This window comes from Aedes albopictus, chromosome 3, assembly GCF_035046485.1.
Source record: "Aedes albopictus strain Foshan chromosome 3, AalbF5, whole genome shotgun sequence".
Lineage (NCBI taxonomy): Eukaryota > Metazoa > Arthropoda > Insecta > Diptera > Culicidae > Aedes > Aedes albopictus.
Genome location: NC_085138.1, coordinates 158822599 through 158842994, shown reverse-complemented (window position 1 = coordinate 158842994; position 20396 = coordinate 158822599). Strand labels below are relative to the sequence as shown.

General features: G+C 42.2%; 2 protein-coding genes across 2 annotated transcripts; both read left to right on the top strand.

Moving 5' to 3' along the window:
- The first annotated feature begins 7509 nt into the window (after nt 1-7509).
- On the top strand, nt 7510-9338 carry LOC115266184 (uncharacterized). The gene is made up of 2 exons (XM_029872152.2): nt 7510-7888; nt 7961-9338. Exons 1-2 carry the CDS (start codon nt 7650-7652, stop codon nt 8247-8249), a joined length of 528 nt encoding a protein of 175 aa, XP_029728012.1. The 5' UTR covers nt 7510-7649; the 3' UTR covers nt 8250-9338.
- Nucleotides 9339-15340: 6002 nt separating this feature from the next.
- On the top strand, nt 15341-16243 carry LOC134290420 (uncharacterized). Its single transcript, XM_062857561.1, has one exon. It carries the CDS (start codon nt 15341-15343, stop codon nt 16241-16243), a length of 903 nt encoding a protein of 300 aa, XP_062713545.1.
- The last annotated feature ends 4153 nt before the right edge of the window (nt 16244-20396 follow it).

Here is a 20396-nt window from a genome sequence, read left to right as displayed (position 1 = left end):
GGAACCAGTAGGCCTTTCAATCGATTAAAAGATATCGAGTTACAGTTTACATAGAAGATATTTTGAAAAAGCTCAAGTTTGTTTGGAAAACAACACATAGGTAAACAAATGCGGTTTTTGCCTTTCTCGTACACCAAAGTGTACTGAAAGGCTGTATGTTCACTCAAAACATTTTTTCCATATTGGGAATGGACCTGGTGTGATGATTAGAACACTTGACTATCACGCCGAGGACCTGGGATCGACTCCCACTCCCGACAAACTCACAAATAATAGTTCTTCTTTCGGAAGGGATGTAAAGCGTCGGTCCCGAGATGAACTAGCCTAGGGCTAAAAATCTCGTAAATACAGATAAAAAAATACATAGAAGACTCGGAGGGTCAAGTCTTGGTCAAGTCACATATACCAATCAACTCTGTTCGACGAATTGAGATGATGTCTGTATGTGTGTGTGTGTATGTATGTCTGTACACAAAAAACTTTACTAACTTTAAAAGCACCTCCCATTGGCCGATTGGCGGGTTTCAACACGAATCGAACTGCAATTTTGCCGCATTGTTTGCTATTAAAAATGGTCCAGATTGGTCGAGGCGTTCCGGAGTTATGGGCATTACAGTGGACCAGCACCGCGGTTCACCAGTAGAAATGGTCGTACACTATCGTATAACAAAACTGAACCAAGCCGCATCATGCGACACACAAACTGCGGCGATTTTTGTGACCTTTAGCATGGTTGACGAATTTTGTGCTGAAATCAACACTGGAGACCAGAAATTCCACGATGTCGGTTTAAAATTCAAGATGGCGGCTCTTTTATAGAGTTTTATGCGAGGTATGCACTTCAAACGTGACCGGAATGGTCAAGAAATTTATCACAGCAAGCCCCATTTGATTTGACGTTTCGTTTCAGCTCCGTACTAGGATCCGGAATAAAGCGACGCTTTTTCATTTCATGAGCTATTCCTTGCCTGAATTTTCCACGCATCGCGATAGGCCAAGAAATTTCTTGTGAATATATAACGAAGCCACACTCCGAATTTTCAAAAGCACAAATCTGAAGAACCGAAGGTTGGTTTGCTCTGAAAAGTTGATCGATTGATCATCACCAGCGGGTCACCAATCGATCAACTTTTCAGCGCAATCCGTCTTTTGGTTCCTCAGATTTGTGCTTTTGAAAATTTGAAGTGTGGCTTCGTTATATATTCACCTTAAACCATACAATATGGGTAAAATGGCGACCAGAATATCCAAGATGGCGAGCTAAAATCCAAGATGGTGGCTACAAATTCAAGATGGCGTCTGTTTAATTGAGTTTTAGGCCTTAAAATCATACAGTACGGCAGTATGGGTAAATTTGGAATGGGGAAGATATCCGGCCGGAGTCCAAAAATGGCGATAACATATGTACAAGATGGAGGTCTAAACTCCAAGATGGCGGCTCCAAATTTAAGATGGCGTCTGTTTGATTGATTTTTAGGCTCTGAAACCATGCAATATGGGTATATTAGGAATAGAGAAGAAGTCTTGTCTCCGGAAATGGCGACCAGAATATACAATACGGCGTTCTTAATTCCAAGATGGCAGCTCAACATTTAAGATGGCGGCTGTTTAATGGAGTTTAAGCCTCAAAAACCACGAAAAATTGGTATAATTGGTATGAGAAGATGTCCGGAGTCCAAAAATGGCGACCAGAATAATCAAGATGGCGGCTGGTCAATTGAGTTTTAGGCTTTAAAACCATTCAATATGAGTATATCTGGTATGAGCATAAGCATGAGCATGAGCATGAGATGACCGTACAATTCGTAGTTGCTACTCCGTTATTGACCAGAACAGTCAACATTGCACAGGGAATCAAAAGGATGGGGCCTGGGTGAAGCTTTCCATCCTCAATGTGCAATTTTGAAGGTTCAAAACTTAACATTGTCAGTACCGGCACCGGCCACGTTCTTATGGTCATCGGGGGAGGGAAGGAATGTTAGTGTGACATCCGTTGCTACTAGAGACCGTGTGTACCTCCGCATCCCCACGGTTGTCACAGGAAGGAAGTTTGTTACAAGGGAAAGGAAGGGATAGAAAGTTACATAGATCTGGATTCACATTGATAAGTGATGTGAGCTATGCAACCCTTGATATTATTTAGTCTTCCGCCAGCCGGCTGTCGGAAGAATACAATAATTGTATTGTATGTTTGTGTATTAAATTTAATTATATACCGGGTATGAATATTTTTTAAACCACGCTTATGTCGAATCAACTCGTAATAACGCACGTTCCAAGCTTATCGTTTCTCAGTCGGAAAACAACTGTATGCAATTTCGCTTAGTGTTACTGCCGGTGCTGAAAAACCGAAACCAGCGCGGTAGCTTTACGAGAAAACTGGACAAATAAATAACTTAAATCGTTGCTTTTGAGTTTCACCTATGTTCTTGTATTACTTTTTTTTGCGTTCCCGTGTTAATAAGATTGCGGATTATGAAATCGTTGTACATATTTATTACCCGCAAATGTTCGCAACGCGTAATATAAGTTGAAGATGTGATGAACAAAAATAAAATATCGTAAAAAACTGAAATTAGAGTACTCGGCACGAATAAATCGACACGGAAAACGTGGTCTACTTGTCACTGAATCGTACTGGAATCTTGACCTTTCTAAAGAAAGAGATACTTCGCCGTTTTGATCGCTGGTTGCCTGCTTGCAAATCTCCAACCTTCTGAAACAAACGGTATATTAGCAGTGGAAAATAAATAGAGTAAAACAATAAATTGACAAATATGTAGTATAAAAAAGTACACCAAATCTTGATCCTGGAATGTTCCTGCATTTCAATAAACCAGGCTGGAAAATAGCAAGATCAAAACTTGATATGGTAGATCTTACACCGTAACGCACCATTCCAAGGTGATCTACCCACGTTACGGGTTTCAATATGAGATATACTATGAGGAAGAAGTCTGGAGTGACCCAAAGCCAGATAAACGATATGATTGTTGGTGCCATGGAATGGAGTTCTGTTAAATGTATGAAATTGCGATATTCGTCAACATGAGTTTTATTAAAATGGGGTTTCGAAGGCATGAGAAAGGCGGCATCATCGTAAGATGGATTAACCCTAAAAGGGATACCTGGGGTCCATTGGACCCCAGTCGCCTTTCAGAGCTCGTCTTTGATGGAACACACTCAGCGAGGTGACGAAACTGAGGCCATGAAGGTATCCCTTTTAGGGTTAATTAGGGTTTTTTTTTATGTAGCCATTGTGACGGGATCAGAGGAGCTAGTTACTAAAGGATTCCAAATTGTAGATCCCACTTTTATAATAGATTCTCATATAATGGGTAGTATGCAGATCGCAAGAAATTTCTTGGCCTATCTCGATGCGTGGAAAATTCAGGCAAGGAATCGCTCAAGAAATAATGAAGTGTTGCTTTAATATAAATACACTAGAACTCCAATGGCGCTGTAGTCAGTTTTACTATTTAATTATTTTAATAACTTTAATTACAATAATTTACTATTTCAAAGTGTCTTTTTGTTGTCCTATTTGTAGAGGACCTTTTGTTATGGTAAACAAAATAAACTTGACACTTCTAGTACCGCTACTGACGCTGTAAGGGCGTGACAAACTAGATGTTAGTCACACAAACAGTCGCGACATTGGACTTCTGTGGCTAGTTATTCTACTGTCGCTTTATTCCGTATCCTAGTACGGAGCTGAAACGAAACGTCAAATCAAATGGGGCTTGCTGTATTAAATTTCTTGACTATTCCGGTCACGGAAAAATAATGCACTGAACGAAAATTACTTGAGCGATTCTGTTTGAAGTGCATACCTCGCATAACATGGGACAATCGTGCGTAGAACGGAAGTATACTAGTATGCCACAGTAAATGACTTCACTACACCTAAACCTTATTTTACGTCCACTATTGGCTTAGCGAAAAAAAAATTCTACCGACAAAATAATGATCAAAATACACATTTTTTATATTTTTGTACACTTCTCCTAATCACGAAGATGTTTTAAAAAATATAAAACTGTTGAGTTTGCTCATTGTCTTAGCAGTAGAATTTTCTGTCGCTCAGCCAAGCATGGACGTAAAAAGAGGACGAAGTGTATTCACTATTATTCTGGGAAATTTCCACCGGAAATTTCTTTGGGATTTATTTGAGAATTTTTTTTATTTATTTATGTGTATTTTAACAATTTGCTAATTCTACACTATTTGAGAATTTATTAAACAATCGCTGGAGTGTGTACAGAAAGTAGTTTTTCGCAGGATTTCTTAGAATTGAAGTCATTATACCTCTAGAGATTCCGCTTCAAGATGCATTCCTGTCCATGGATTTCTTTGAAATTTGCTCCAGGGATGCCTTCAGAAACTTTTTTTAGAAATTCCTGAAATTTTCATGAGATTTCTCAAAAGATTCACATTGGAATTGGGTCATAGGTTTCCCCTTCAAATTTCTTCCGAAGTTCCTGGGATTTCTGAAGGGATTCTATAGAAACTTCCTTCAAAGATTGCTACATAAGTTTATGCTTTTATTCTTTCATGAGTTTCTTCAAAAGTTTTCGAAGAAATTCTTCTGGAAATATTGTATGATTTTTTCCGTGAGTTTTCGTTAGGATTTCTCAAAAAAAAAATCCTTAAATTTCACAAATTCTTCTGGGATTTGATACATGAATCGTTTCATCCAAATTTGCAATTTCAGGAAAAAAAATCACAAATATTCGATAATTCCTTCAGGAATGCCTCTAGGGCTCTCCTTTAGAAATTCAGAATTAGTTTTGGATTTCTTTTAACAATCCTCCAGACATTTCTAAGAAATTCCATCAAGGTTTCCTTAAAGAGTCTTCATTAATTTTCACGCAATTTCTGGAGGAACTTCCAAAAATCCCTGGTAGGATATCTGAACAATTTATGTAGCCATCCTAGGCATCCTAATAATTTTTCTGAAGGAACCGTAAGAGTAATTTCTTGTAAAAAAATCCATGGTTTTTTTTTGCAAAAAATCACTAGAGGAATTTCTCGAAGAACTGTTGATGAAAACTTGGTAAGAATTGTCAAAGCAATTCATGCAGCAATTCATGTTAGGAATTTTTTAGAAGAATTTCTGAAAAATAAACTCTACAACAAAAAAAACGTTGTAAGAAATATCTTGATAAAATTTCTTGCAAAAAATATCTTCTCGAAGGAATTCCATAAACAATCCCGGGACGAGTTTATGAACAAAACCCTGAATGATTTGTTGAAGAAATCATCAGTAGAATTCCTGTAGGAACCTTAGGAAACGCTTTTGAATGAATCTCTTGAGGAATATCCGAAGAAATATCAAGTAAATTCTTGAAGGAATCCCAGGATTAATTTCTCAAGCAAGAAACATTTCTCGGGAAACCCTTCAGAAGGCCGGCTCTGAAAAAAAAACATGATTACCAAGAGAAACGCGTAGATAAGCATCTGCAATGAATCATAAAAAGCTCATGAGACATTTCTAAAGGGATTTCCATAGAAGTTCCCAGGAAATATTTTTGAATAATTTTCTTCAAGAATTCGCGATGAAATCATTGGAGCTATCCTTAGAAGAAAAACCCTAATTAATCCACCGAGCGGTGATGGCGCCTTTCTCGTGTCTTCTAAACCCCATTTCAATAAAACTCAAGCGAAATGTTTATGTATTATCGCACTTTCATACAATTAACTGAAATCCATTTCATGACACCAGAAATCATATCGTTTTTGTGGCTTTTGATGTTTGAGCCTCAAACTCTTAAGAAAAATACGCTATCTTGAATATGAAACTGCCATTTAGGATTAAAGATTGCCATCTTGGATGTTCTGGTCGCCATTTTTGGAATCCAGACATCATCCCCATACCAAATATACCAAATATACAGCCGCGATATTGAATTCGGAGCCGCCATATTAAATTTTAGATCGCCATTTTGGATATCCTGATCGCCGTTTTGGACTCTGGAAGTCTTACCCATACCAAATATACCAATATTGCATGGTTTTAGAGCCGAAAACTTCAGTAAACAGCCGTTAGAGCCTAAATCTCCATCAAACAGCCGCCATCTTGAAACTGAAGCATGTTTGCCGCAGTTTGATTTATCGCATGATAGGCTAGTTCAGTTTTATATACGGCCAGTTCTACCGGTGCTGGTCCGGACACTGAAATGGCTATAACTCAGGAACGCCTTGGCCGATCTGGACCATTCTGGATAGCAAACAATTCCAGTTCGAATCAAGCTATAATCCGAAAAATCGGCCAATGGGAAGTGCCTTTAAAGTGAGTGAGCCTATTTTCCGCATATACATACACACATACACACATAATCTCAATTCGTTGAACTGAGTTGACTGGTATATACGACTTGATCCACCGAGCCTTTTTTTCGAAAAATCGTTTTTTGAGTGAGGGAGCATCCATTAAGTACGTCACGCTAAAATAGGGAATTTTAAGCCCCCCCCTCCCCCATTCGTACGGGGTTTTCCTATACCTAATGCATTACTTGTCACACTTTCACAAGACCCACCGAAAAAACCGCTGTTTGATGTGTCGCATGCATGAGTTATGTTCAATTTGATATTTGGCCACTTCCGGCGGGACACCCAGAACCGGTTCCGGAACACTACCGGTTCAGATATGGTCTGAGACTGTTTTCCTGCTTACCGTTCATTAGATAATCGTAAATGCCGTGGTTTGATGGGTCGCATGCATGGGTTTGGTGCATTTTCATGTCTGGCCCTTTCCTGGGGTACCGGTTCCGGAACACCTAAATGGCCATAACTCCGGAACGGCTGGACCGATCCAAACCATTTTCAATAGGAAACAATGGGACCAGATTCCGCGTCGAATGAGCCGTCGATCGTGAAAATCGGTTGATATTTACTATCTAAAAGTGAGGTGACCTTTTTTTGTACACATACACACACACATACATACACACACACATACATACACACACACATACACACACACAGACATCATCTCAACTCGTCGAGCTGAGTCGATTGGTATATGAAACTTGCCCCTCTGGGGGCTCTATCGAAATTTCATTTTTGGAGTGAACATATAGCCTTTCGGACATCTTTGCTTTCGGTACACCTTGGTGTACGAGAAAGGCAAAAACCGTATGAAGTTCTGGAAAAATGCATAGAGGAAATCTTGAAGGAAACTTTGTATGAACTCCTACTGGAATCTCTGGCAAAATTCCTGCCTGAATCACTAAAATTAGTAATATTTAAAAGAATCTCTGAAGGATATCCTGTAGGATTTTCTGGTTGAATTCCTGAGGAAATTTCTGGACACATTCATGTGGGAATCGTTAGAGCAGTTTCTGTACAATTCATTGGTGGAATCTCTGGAAAGTTTTCTAAAGAAACCACTGGAACAATTTATTAGAAAGCCTTTGAAAGAATTACCAAAGAAATCCTTGTGAAAAATCGAAAAGAATCTCTGGAGAAGTTTTTGAACCGAACAGTAAACGAACAGTGTATTTAAATCATAGAATGCCTTGGCAAATCAATTTATTATCAAATACCTTCGCGTCAGTTTAGTCACACACTCCGGAAGAAAAATTGTTTGTGTAGTTTTCTAAAACTTTCAAATTATCTATTTATTGAACCTTTTACAATCTCGTAAAATGTGCACCATTGAATGTGAATGCCAGCTTCAACATGCCCAGCCAGTTGCTTGCTGTGGAGATTTCCTGTGCCCCAAACCACCAGTTGGGGGGACTGATAATCCCACCGGAAAGTCACGGGTAAATGCAATGCGGCAGCTGTTTGAGCGCAAAATTCAAGTGAAGGAAAATCGACGCAGCTCCAAAAGAGCCGATCCAGACCGCAAAAGTGCGCCAGTCTTGAGTGGAAACAATCGGCGGTACCATCAAAAGATCACCTCAATCAATCGGTTCCATTCAGGTTCGTCTTTTTGAATCAAATCTCGTTTCAGGGGTTCCATTGAGTACGACGACGACAACGTTCCGCCAGTGATAGAGCAAATTACCGTGGAAGACATTTCTCAGGACTCGACCAGATTCTACCGGAGTCACACGAAAATTGTCAGCGTTCCGAACGGGGTGAAGATCATCACGACGATTTTGGCTAACGATAATGTTTCACCGGGAGATGAATTTGGCACCGTTTACGAAACTTTGATCTTTCCGGAAAGTGAAATTATTAGACAGTTTGAGCAACATGTGAAACAAGATAGATGTCTCGCATCGGCAAATTTGAAATAAACGTATAAAAACGAGTAGAGTAATTCCCTGGCCAAGTTCGCAGGGGTTGACGGTATTAAAGTGAAGGAGTTTCATTTTGATTATTGTAATGTAGTGTTCTTTAGTGAAACATATCACCTTTTTAACACTTTAATGCGCCTCCAACGGTTCATCACGAACCGGCTGCTGCAGATGGAGTATGGCTGATCATATGCATCAGACATGCTCGATAAACATGGAGGATCCGCCAGGGCTCATTAGAGTCTATTCCCAAGCAATAGTTCCAAGTCGGTTGGATTTAAGAAGGTTTTGATGATCGTTACAAATCCTAATAAAATTATTTTACGATTTGTGACAGGTTTTGGAACCTTTTACAGCCAGCTGACTTTAAAATGTTGTTTGGGCTCTATTTCCCACGTTTCTCGGTTGATTTTGAATAGTAATTTATTAATGTCATAGTCGCTTTTTCGAATTTTTACCATGTTAGTTGGTCATATTTTCTTTAAATAAAGCAATTAAAATCGACCGAAGAATTAATAGTGGGAAGGAGATTTGCAGCACTTAATTGTGCTGATAGATTCGAAGCTAACGTGCGAATACTTAAACGCATTGTTGACGTCAATGCGTTCGACGTGACATTTTGGACAAAAACTGACTGCTTTTTATTAACTGAACAACGTTACTTGTGTATGACTAGGTTGACATTTCTAGGCTACGCTTGAGAAAATGACATGGTTTTATCTAGGTAGGACCGATACTTGGACCGATATGACAATTGAACGAATTTGAACATTTTTCATAGTATTTGTAGGAGGACGAATACATAATAGTTGACAAGCAATCTTTATTATTTTAAAATTTTATTGCAATCAACTGACCAACTTGACGTATTTTTGTTTATCTCTTAGATGGCATTTTGACACCAACAGAAAAATATCAGAAGTTCAGTTGCATGTTTCTGTGGGTTTTGGACCGATGACAATTTAAGGACACTAGAGATGAACACAAAGAAGTAGAAAACGATTAGCGAAATCAAGAAAACAATTTGGCACAGGATCGACTATATTTTAACATACAGGGTTTGATTGATTCGATGAAAAAAAAAACAAACATACGACAACTGACTTAACGAGAAGAAAAACATATTGAACCATACCACAAAATCGAACAAGACGACAAACACAAACCGTGTGACCATAACACTACATAGGCAAATCCTGACTGACTGACCAATTGAAAACTTTCCAACCTTCTACCGTAACTTTCTGAGTCAGTAGGCAACAGTGTCTTAATGGATATCATTTTCCGCGTACGGCTGGCAAACTGCTTCTGAAAGATTACGTACTCTTTTCTATCTTCGGGTCTAGTGTAGAGGTTTCAACTTTATTCAGAGTGCAGCTAGAAACCTAGCAAAAAAAAAAAAAAAAAAAAAAACGAGTAGAGTAATTCTTCAGTTGTTGAAGATTTCCGGATGTTTTCCGGATGTTTAAGGAGATTTTAGGGAGCTTTCAGACAAGTTACAATCCAGATGATAAAGAAGATATCGCAGATGAGCTCGTCAAGATGAGCCTGCACCGGTTAATAACAGTAGTTTACAAAAAAAACGAAAGTCATGAACTTTTATCAACGACCAAAATGTTGGATGCATAATTATGTTGTGATATCAAGATCGTGCATCCAAAATTTTTAAGTAGAACTATTTTTGAGTTTTTCCTGAAAATCGAGCACAGTTTTTAAAAATATGGAATTTACTTAAATTCAAATATTTTGCGTAGCAGCCAACGAATTTTTATTCTTTCTGCATAATGCGAAAGCTGAATATAATATGTTTCGATCATCTGAACAGAATTTTTGCATCAAATTAGTGAGATTCGAGATATTGGTGATTACATTGGCCAATCTCCATAAATTTGAGCAAAATTTACAAAAAAATAATGAAGATTTGTATTTTGTTCAGTAAGAAAAAATCAACTAAAAATTTATTTCTCAACGAACATTTCAATTAGATGTTAGCCAGTTACAGTAAAAATTTCAGCTCAATCAGAGCACTGGTTACGGAAAAAGAGATAAATGAATTGAGCAACTTTGCTTAAAATTAGAACAAAAATCTATTTCAAATCGACAGCCTTGTATGGAAAGTCGAAAAAGTTTCCGCTCTACTGTATTTTTTTGAACTCAGGTCATGATTCTACTAAAAAATGATCATCAGCTTACCGAGTTCAAAAATGCCAGGAATTCCTTCGGAAATTCCTCCAGGAACTCCTGCAGAAATTCCTTCAGGAATTCCTTCGAAAATTCCTCCAGAAATTCCTTGCGGAAGTTCCTCCAGGAATTCCTATGGAAATTCCTCCAAAAATACCTTCGGGAATACCTCCAGGAATTCCTTCGGGAATTCCTCCAGGAATCCCTTCAGAAATTCCTCCAGGAATCCCTTTGAAAATTCCTCCAGGAACTTCTGCGGGAATTCCTCCAGGAATTCCTGCGAAAATTCCTTCAGGAATTCCTGCGGAAATTCCTCCAGAAACTCCTGCAGAAATTCCTCCAGGAATTCCTTCGAAAATTCCTCCAGAAATTCCTTCGGAAATTCCTCCAGGAATTCCTTCGGATATTCCTCCAGGAATCCCTTCGGAAATGTCTCCAGGAATCCCTTCGGAAATTCCTCCAGGAATTCCTTCGGAAATTCCTCCAGGAATTCCTGCGAAAAATCCTCCAGGAATTCCTGCGGAAATTTCTCCAGAAATTCCTTGCGGAAGTTCCTCCAGGAATTCCTATGAAAATTCCTCCAAAAATTCCTTCGGGAATTCCTCCAGGAATTCCTTCATGAATTTTCCAGGAATTCCTTCGGGAATTCCTCCAGGAATTCCTTCGGGGATTCCTCCAGGAATTCCTTCGGGAATTCCTCCAGGAATTCCTTCGGAAATTCCTCCAGGAATCCCTTCAGAAATTCTTCCAGGAATCCCTTTGAAAATTCCTCCAAGAACTTCTGCGGGAATTCCTCCAGGAATTCCTGCGAAAATTCCTTCAGGAATTCCTGCGGAAATTCCTCCAGGAACTCCTGCAGAAAGTCCTCCAGGAATTCCTTCGGGAATTCCTCCAGAAATTCCATGCGGAAGTTCCTCCAGGAATTCCTATGGAAATTCCTCCAAAAATTCCTTCCGGAATTCCTCCAGGAATTCCTTCGGGAATTCCTCCAGGAATCCCTTCGGAAATTCCTCCAGGAATCCCTTCGGAAATTCCTCCAGGAATCCCTTCGGAAATTCCTCCAGGAATCCCTTTGAAAATTCCTCCAGGAACTTCTGCGGGAATTCCTCCAGAAATTCCTGCGAAAATTCCTTCAGGAATTCCTGCGGAAATTCCTCCAGGAATTCCTGCGGAAATTCCTCCAGGAATTCCTGCTGAAAATCCTCCAGGAATTCCTGCGAAAATTCCTCCAGGAATTCCTTCGGAAATTCCTCCAGTAATTCCTTCGGAAATTCCTCCAGGAATTCCTTCGGAAATTCCTCCAGGAATTCCTTGGGAAATCCCTCCAGGAATTCCTTCGGAAATTCCTCCAGGAATTCCTGCGGAAATTCTTCCAGGAATTCCTGCGGAAATTCCTCCAGGAATTCCTGCGGAAATTCCTCCAGGAATTCCTGCGGAAATTTCTCCAGGAATTCCTTCGGAAATTCCTCCAGAAATTCCTCCAGGAATTCTTTCGGAAATTCCTCCAGGAAATCCTTCGGGATTTCCTTCAGGACTTCCTTCGCAAATTCCTCCAAGAATTTCTCCGGAATTTCCTCCAGGAATTCCTTCGCAAATTCCTCCAGGAATTTCTCCGGAATTTCCTCCAGGAATTCCTTCGCAAATTCCTCCAGGAATGCCTTAGGAAATTTCTCCAGGAAAATTTTCGGAAATTCCTCCAGGAAAGTCTTTTAAGAATTCCTTTAGAAATTCCTTCGGAATTGATCCAAGAATTCCTTCAGAAACTACTAATGCTATTTCTTCAAGAATTTCTACAGGAAATTCGCCTGGGATTTCTTCAGAAGTTCCTTCATAAATTTCTCCCCGAATCAATCCAGGAAGTATTCCAAGTACTCTTTCAGGAAATTCTACACGAGTTCTTCCTGAAGATTCACCAGGAGTTCCTCCTGGCCTTCTTCCAGGATTTCATCCAGGCATTTCTTCTGAGACATCTCAAGGAATTCCAGCAATAATTCCTCCAGGAATTACCCCAGGAATTTCTACAGGAATTCCTCCAAGAGTTTCTCCAGGAATTGATCCAGGAATTCTTTTGGAAGGTCCTACAGTAATTCTTCCTGGAATTTCTCTAGGAAATCCTCCAGGGATTCCTTCAGAAATAATTTCTGGAATTTCTTCAGGAATTCCACCAGCAATTTTCCAGGAATTCTTGCGGGCATTCTTCCAGGATTTCCTCCAGGGACTCCTCTACAGATTCCTCCGGGGATTCCTCCAAAAATTCCTTCAGTTATTTACCTTCATGTATTCCTCCAGTAAATCCCACAGAAATTCCTTTGGGTATTCCTCCAGAAATTACTTTTAGAGGATGTTCCTGAAATTCTTCCAGAGGTCCCTCCCAGAATTCCTCAAGATATCCTACCAGGAATTCATCTAGGAATTTATTCAGGGATTGCTCCAGGCATTCGTTCTGGAAATTCTCCATGGGTACCTCAAGGAAATCAACCTGTTATTTCTTCAGAAATTCCTCCAGGGATTACTCCAAAAACCCGTCTATCGATTTCTCCAGGAATTTCTCCAGGTATACTTTTGGAAATTCTTCCAACAATTTGTGCAGAAGTTCCTCAAGGATTTCTTTCACAGATTCCTCTAGGAATTGTTTCAGTCATGTCTCGAGGAATTCCTCCAAGGATTTCTCCAAGAATTTCTATAGGGGTTCCTTCAGGAATTCTTCCAGAAATTCCTCCAAGAATTTTTCCAAAAATTTGTCCACTAATTCCTTCAGGAATTGCTCAAGAGATTTCTTCGGATTTTTTTCCGGGGATTCCTCCCATAATTGCTCTAAGGAGTTCTCCAGGGATTCCTCAATGGACTGCTCCGGGAGTTTTTTCAGTGATTGCCTCAGGAATTCCCGTAGTGATTCCTTCCGAAATTCCCCTCGGGATCTTTCCAAACATTTATTCAGGGGTTCGATCAGAAATTTCAGAAATCCGTCCATCATCTTTTCCAGGGATTCATTTTTTTTCCATGATTACCTGAGGATCCCTAGATGAATGAGGGTTAAAAAGCTGCGATAAGTTTGAACATTTTCAAGTAGTAGCCAGTTTGAAGCAAGCAAAGTCAAAAACATGTAAAGTTCAATGAATTAACTACATCGGCTGTTTTCCTACTCTCCGCATCGACCAATGTGGCGCCAGCTTCTATACGCGAAAAATCGCTAAAAGTAAATCTCAAAAATATTGTATGGCTAATAGCATCTAAAGGCAAATTTATCGAAATGGAATACATTATTCGAAAAAATATTTGGTAGTGGTTGTGCACAATGGTGACTACTTTTAAGCATACCAAATATTTTTTCAGTAAAAGCTTTCTATTTCAAGTAATTCAAGTTTAGATGCTTTTCACCATACAAAATAAAATGGATTTACTCCTGCTGATCAACTGTGGGTGAGCGCCAAGCGGGTAGTCCATTACTATGTAACGGTTGAAACATGAACATTTGCGTACACATTTTTTTCACCATTTATTATCCTCTATCACTCCTTAAAAAGTTTGCATTCACCCATCGGGATCCTCCGGAAACGGTTCCAGAACACTACCGGTTCAGATATGGTATGATACTGTTTTTCTGCTAACCGTTCATCAGGTTACCGAAAATGCCGCAGTTTGATGTGTCGCATGAATGAGTTATGTTCAATTTTATATTTGGCCACTTCCGGCGGGACACCCAGAACCGGTTACGGAACACTACCAGTTCAGATATTGTCTGATACTGTTATCCTGCTAACCGTTCATCAGGTTATCGAAAATGCCGCTGTTTGATGTGTCACAATAATGTGGTATGTTCAATTTTATATTTGGCCACTTCCAGCGGGACACCCAGAACCGGTTCCGGAACACTACCGGTTCAGATATGGTCTGATACTGTTTTCCTGCTAACTGTTCATCAGGTTATCGAAAATGCCGCTGCTTGATGTGTATCATGCATGGGTTTGGTTCTCTTTTATATTTGGCAACTTCCGGTGGGACATCCGGAACCGGTTCTGGAACACTACCGGTTCTGATATGGTCTGAGACAATTTTCCTGCTTACCGTTCATCAGATGATCGAAAATACCGTGGTTTGGTATGTCGCATGCATGGGTTTATTGCATTTTCATGTCTGGCCCCTCCCAGGGGTACCGGTCCGGAACATCTAAATGGCCATAAGGGGCCGTTCATAAAACACGTAGACTTTTTGGGGGGAGGGGGGGGTCTACGCTCCATACAAATTTCAAAATTTTTGTATGGACAAAAGTCTACGAGGGGGGAGGGGGGGTTTGAGATGGCCAAATTTTGGTCTACGTGGTTTATGAACAGCCCCTAACTCCGGAACGGCTGGACCGATCTGAACCATTTTCAATAGGAAACAATAGGACTATATGCCGCGTCGACTGAACCATCCCCAAGAAACAGAGATAGCTGAATAACAGTTTCTTAAACTGAAGTTTGCTTAAGAGCTGTTTGTTCAACTCTTGTATAGCTAAATTGTTTGTTGGGTCGGTCATTCAAATCGGCTGAGGTTTACTGCCAAAAAGTAATGTGAGTTTTTTGTACACACACATACACGCAGACACATACACACACAGACATCAGTGTTGCAGAGAGCGGAAATAGCCGAAAGTGAATTGGCATCGACGAAAAACGCTCTCGCTGCTAAAACGCTGCAACAGCAAACACCGAGAACAGTCCCGGGAAACCTCGGCAAGAAGGAGAAACTAGCGCGAACGGAATACACACAATTGACCAATCCAAATTCCTGTGTGGTAGTGGTTTGTGTTCAGATTTCCCGTGTTAATCTATCTGTAAGAACTTTGTAAACATCTTTTGTTCTCACGTATATGGATAGGCTTGCATTAGGTTTCGTGAGATAAAATTTGGAGAACTCAATACACACCGATGTCTGCGACAAAGAGACACCGATCCTCGCCAGGAGATGGAAGGCCAGGAGGCTCTAAAAGGCAGAGAGACAATCTGCGCAAGCGATTGGCCGCCGCAGAGGCAGAACAGGTCGGTGTCGGCAACAGAGAGACCCAGTGGCAGACTGTGCAAAGAAAGGGCAAGGCAAAGCAGACGAACGCAGGTGCAAGGCCAAAAGCAATTAGGAGAAGCATCAAAAAGAAGGGCAAAGAGATTGTGGTGAAGACCCGTGAGGAAAGTTACCTTGAGGTTCTACGTACCATAAGAACGGCTCCGGAGCTTAAGGACTTCGGCGCGGACGTACAAAAAGTCAGGCGCACACGGTCTGGAGAAATGATCTTCGAGAAAAAGGACTCGAAGAACAAGAGCTCTTCGTATAAGAAGCTTGCAGCGAGCTTCGTGGGAGACACTGCACAGGTCCGAGCTGTTACGCCAGAAGTGGTTCTGCAATGCGTCGACATAGACGAGATTACTTCGGCGGAAGAAATAAAAACTGCAATTAAGGAGCAAATGGAGATAGGAGACGTTGAAATGTCAGTCCGACTAAGAAGGGAACCTTCCGGGACGCAGGTTGCGGTTATCAAGCTCCCGGTGGATGCTGCCGACAAGGCGTTGCGAATTGGCAAAGTGAAAGTCGGGTTTTCAGAATGTTCACTGCGGGTTTCTCAGCAACCGGAGATATGCTTCAGATGCCAAGAGTTTGGACATCTGGCACGGAACTGCCGTGGACCAGATAGATCGAAACTGTGCAGGAGATGCGGAGATGAAGGTCATAAAGCACAAGAGTGGAAGAAGCCACCAAAGTGCATCATCTGTGAAAATGAGGGGCGCAGGGACCATTTTACTGGTGGCCCAAAATGTCCAACAGGTGATGTCCGGTAAATCGCAGTGGAGGTAGTGCAAGTAAATCTCAACCATTGTGATACCGCGCAGCAATTGCTGTGCCAATCCACGAAGGAAGCGAAGTGCGACGTAGCAATCATCTCGGATGCGTACCGTATCCCATCCGGAAATGGTAACTAGGTAGCAGGTGAAGCTGGAACCGCTGCGATTTGGACGGTTGGAAGATATCCCCTGCAGGAAGTGGTGTATCGCGCGATAGAGGGTTTCGTTATAGCTCAGGTTAACGGCGTCTACATATGTAGCTGCTATGCTGTGGAATGGGAGGATCGCCGAACTCCGTCGGAACTGTCTTCGAGCTAGGAGAAGAATGCAACGGGCTCACACTGATGAGGAAAGGGAAGAGCGCAGACCTTTGTTTGGGGCGGCAAGAGGGGCCCTCAAAAAAGGCATCAAGCTCAGCAAAGCAGCTTGCATGCAGGAACTCTGCCGTAACGCGGACGCAAATCCATGGGGAGATGCCTACAGAGTAGCTATGTCAAGGATAAAAGGCCCAGCCACCCTACCCGAGAGGTGTCCAGAAAAGCTGAAAGCCATAGTAGACGGACTGTTCCCTCAGCACGAGTCAACGGTCTGGCCTCCCACGCCGTATGAGGAATTCACCGCTGATATGGAGGAATCCCGTATTTCCAACCAGAAGCTCATCACGGTAGCGAAGAGCCTAAAACCCAAGAAAGCGCCGGGACTAGATGGCATCTCCAACTTGGTTCTGAAAACAGCAATCCAACAAAACCCGGATATGTTTCGAACCACATTGCAGAAGTGTATCGACGACGGAAACTTCCCCGATCGTTGGAAGCGACAGAAATTGGTTCTGCTGCCGAAGCCGGGCAAGCCACCCGAAGATCCATCGGCGTATAGGCCTATATGTCTGCTGGACACGGCTGGAAAACTTCTGGAGAAGGTGATCTCCAACTGACTCAGAAATTACACAGAAGGCGAGAACGGACTATCGAGGATGCAGTTCGGGTTCCGAAGAAGAAGGTGTACAGTTGACGCTATAGGGCTAGTTGTTCAAGCAGCCGATGCTGCCATGAAGCAAAAAAGAAGAGGCAATCGCTATTGTGCGGTCTTCACACTAGACTTGAAAAATGCATTCAACAGCGCTAGTTGGGAAGCAATAGCTAGATCCCTGCACCGGATGAGGGTTACCGAGTATCTCTGCAGAATACTGAAGAGCTACTTTCAGAACCGGACGTTGGTCTACGAAACGCGTGAGGGACACAAGAGTGTAGGCATAACAGCGGGTGTTCCTCAAGGCTCTATCCTGGGCCCGATGCTGTGGAACGCGATGTACGACGAATTGCTGCAGTTGAGCTTACCAAGAGGAGTGCAGATTGTTGGGTTCGCGGATGACGTCGTGCTCATAGTAATCGGTGAGTCGCTGAACGAAGTGGAAGTACGGGCATCGGCGGCGATAGAAATGGTCGAAAACTGGATGTGCGGATCATGACAGTAGCGGTACGAGGAGACTCCTTGCCAGCGTGTCGACGTCGGTACTTCGGTACGGCGCTCCTGTCTGGGCAGCTGGACAGCTATCGAAGAGGAACCTGGCGTGGATGAATAGCACATACAGGCTGATGGCGATGAGAGTAGCCAGTGCATACCGAACCATATCCACGGAAGCGGTCTGCATCATAGTGGGAATGATCCCCATAAAAATCTTACTGGAAGAAGACTGCGAATGTTACAACCGCCGAGGAACGACAGGATCCCGCAAGAATGCGAGAGCTGACTCGTTGAGAAAGTGCAGTCCAGCTGCCGCAAACGGAAGATGGACCCATCGGCTCATTCCAAACGTTTCGGTATGGGTGGACAGAAAACACGGAGAAGTTAACTTCCATCTGACACAGTTCCTGTCAGGCCATGGTTGCTTTAGGAAGTATCTGCACCGATTCGGCCACGCAGAGTCCCTACTTTGCCCGGCCTGTCCGAACGAGGAGGAGACACCGGAGCACGTGGTATTCTACTGCCCACGGTTCATGGCGGAACGTAGCGAGATGAAAGCGAGCAGTGTTGGGAATCTGAACGCGAACAACATCATTACGGAGATGTGCCAGAACGAAGTTACGTGGAGCGCGGTGAATAGGTCAGTTGTGCAGATCATGTCGTCATTGCAGCGAAAATGGCGGGAGGATCAGAGGATGGCTGATCGCGAACGGAGTAGGCATGATCCATCGTTGGGGACATGACCGAGTAGTTCGTGGCGTAGTACCGGTTTTGAGTCGTCGGGGCGCTGGTGAACCGGAAGCCAACCACCAACCGGAATCGCCAGACCGACCTCGGCCCTTCACTGGTCGGGATTTTTGGTGTCGGGAGAATTTCCACCACCGGGGTTGTCTCCGTCGGAGTAGGCTAGGTCCACCGCCGGGGACTAGACCGAGTAGTTCCGCGTAAAAAGCACCGGAGCTTGGTCGTCGGGGCGCCTGTGAACCGGAAGCCGACCTCAACCGGAATCGCAGAACCGACCTCGGCACCTACTCGGGAGGTTCGCTTTCGGAAGATCTTCCACTGTCGGGGAACTCTTCGTCGGAGTAGGATAGATTCACCGCCGGGGACTACCCGAGTAGTACGCGAGAGTGCTAAAGGCTACATGGCCGCTTCCAGAAGACCTGTTTTATCAGAAATGTGTATAGCGGAGTAGAGAACTGCATAAGGAGTGTTAGTAACCGTAATCAATCGCTATATGGCGAACAAATTAGTACTAACACATTACTAACTGGAGCTAAATGGCTCGGCATGTGGCATGGTAAATGTGGCTAACACAGTAGAAGGTCGCTAAATGGCGACTGTTCAATCAAAATAGAATAACAAATTACACGGGAGCCAAACGGCTCAGTACGAGGACTAGGATAACGATTTGGTGATGGTGCACAAGGCACATAACGCCTCCCCTCCGAAGAAATATTGCATGGTGGTACCGGAGAGAAATTTAAGGTGAAGGTGAACTAGGAGAGTGTTTTAGTGGGTAGGCGCACATTCGAATCCCACACAGCGTCTTTAGAAGATTTTTGGACTCCTAGAATAAAAAAAAAAAAAAACACACACACACACACACACACACACACACACACACACACACACACACACACACACAGACATCACCTCAATTCGTCGAGCTGAGTCGATTGGTATATGTGACTCGACCTCCGGGCCTTCTGTCAAAAAGTCATTTTTGGAGTGAACATATAGCCTTTCCAGTACACTTAGTGTACGAGAAAGGCAAAAAGCTCCTGAAAGCTTGAATTCTGAAGAATTTTTCGACATGCTTATCTCAAATCGACAAAATGGTCACTTATGTACACTTTTTTGATTCTGGGGCCCTCAATTGACATTATGTATTTGTAATCCTATTTAATAATATCTTTTTCTTCCAACGAAATCGTAAATATCGCCAACCGCTTTTACAAGCGTTTTTGAACTTTCTTGTCACATTTATTTTGGGGTGACACAAATCATTTGCAAATACATATCAGTTGCAAGTATTCACATATATGGTTCGCCATCATCGTTCAAGCTTTGAAAGTAAATCTTTTCACATTTCAATTTGTCGCCCAAGTCAACGGAACGAAACGCTTAACGGCGGGTAAATATGACATCCATCATTTAGGACTAGTGAATAATATGTATCGTCTTAGAGCCAATTTACCATGCAAATGTCACCCGCGCGCGCTCGTCTATACCTTGAATCAAACGCCTTCATACCGGGATTATTGATCTTATCGTCTGCGCGCAATCGCAGCTCACAATCCACAAAACTCTCTATGGGAACAGTGATCTTCAAAATTTTAGCAACAAATTCATTTTCTTGTGGAGATTGCTTGCGTGGGTCTATGTTACCGAAGCTATGCATGCATGGGCACTCCGTTAAACTATTCTGGCAGTTTTGACAGAAATGTACAAAGCTATCATTTCTGAAGGACTTGTGGAGGAATTCGTTATCTGATGGAGGTGGAAGTTTCGCAAGACATACGCTCAAGACAGGAAATGATTGTTGACTCTTTTGTTGGCCAACACTGTAGCATCTTGGGCATTCAGTTTCAAAACTGTTACTTAATTGCACTGGCAACCTGAAGTTTGCCAGGAACTGCCGCTCGCTGTTGGCGTAACCGTTTTGCCTTGAGGACATCCATTC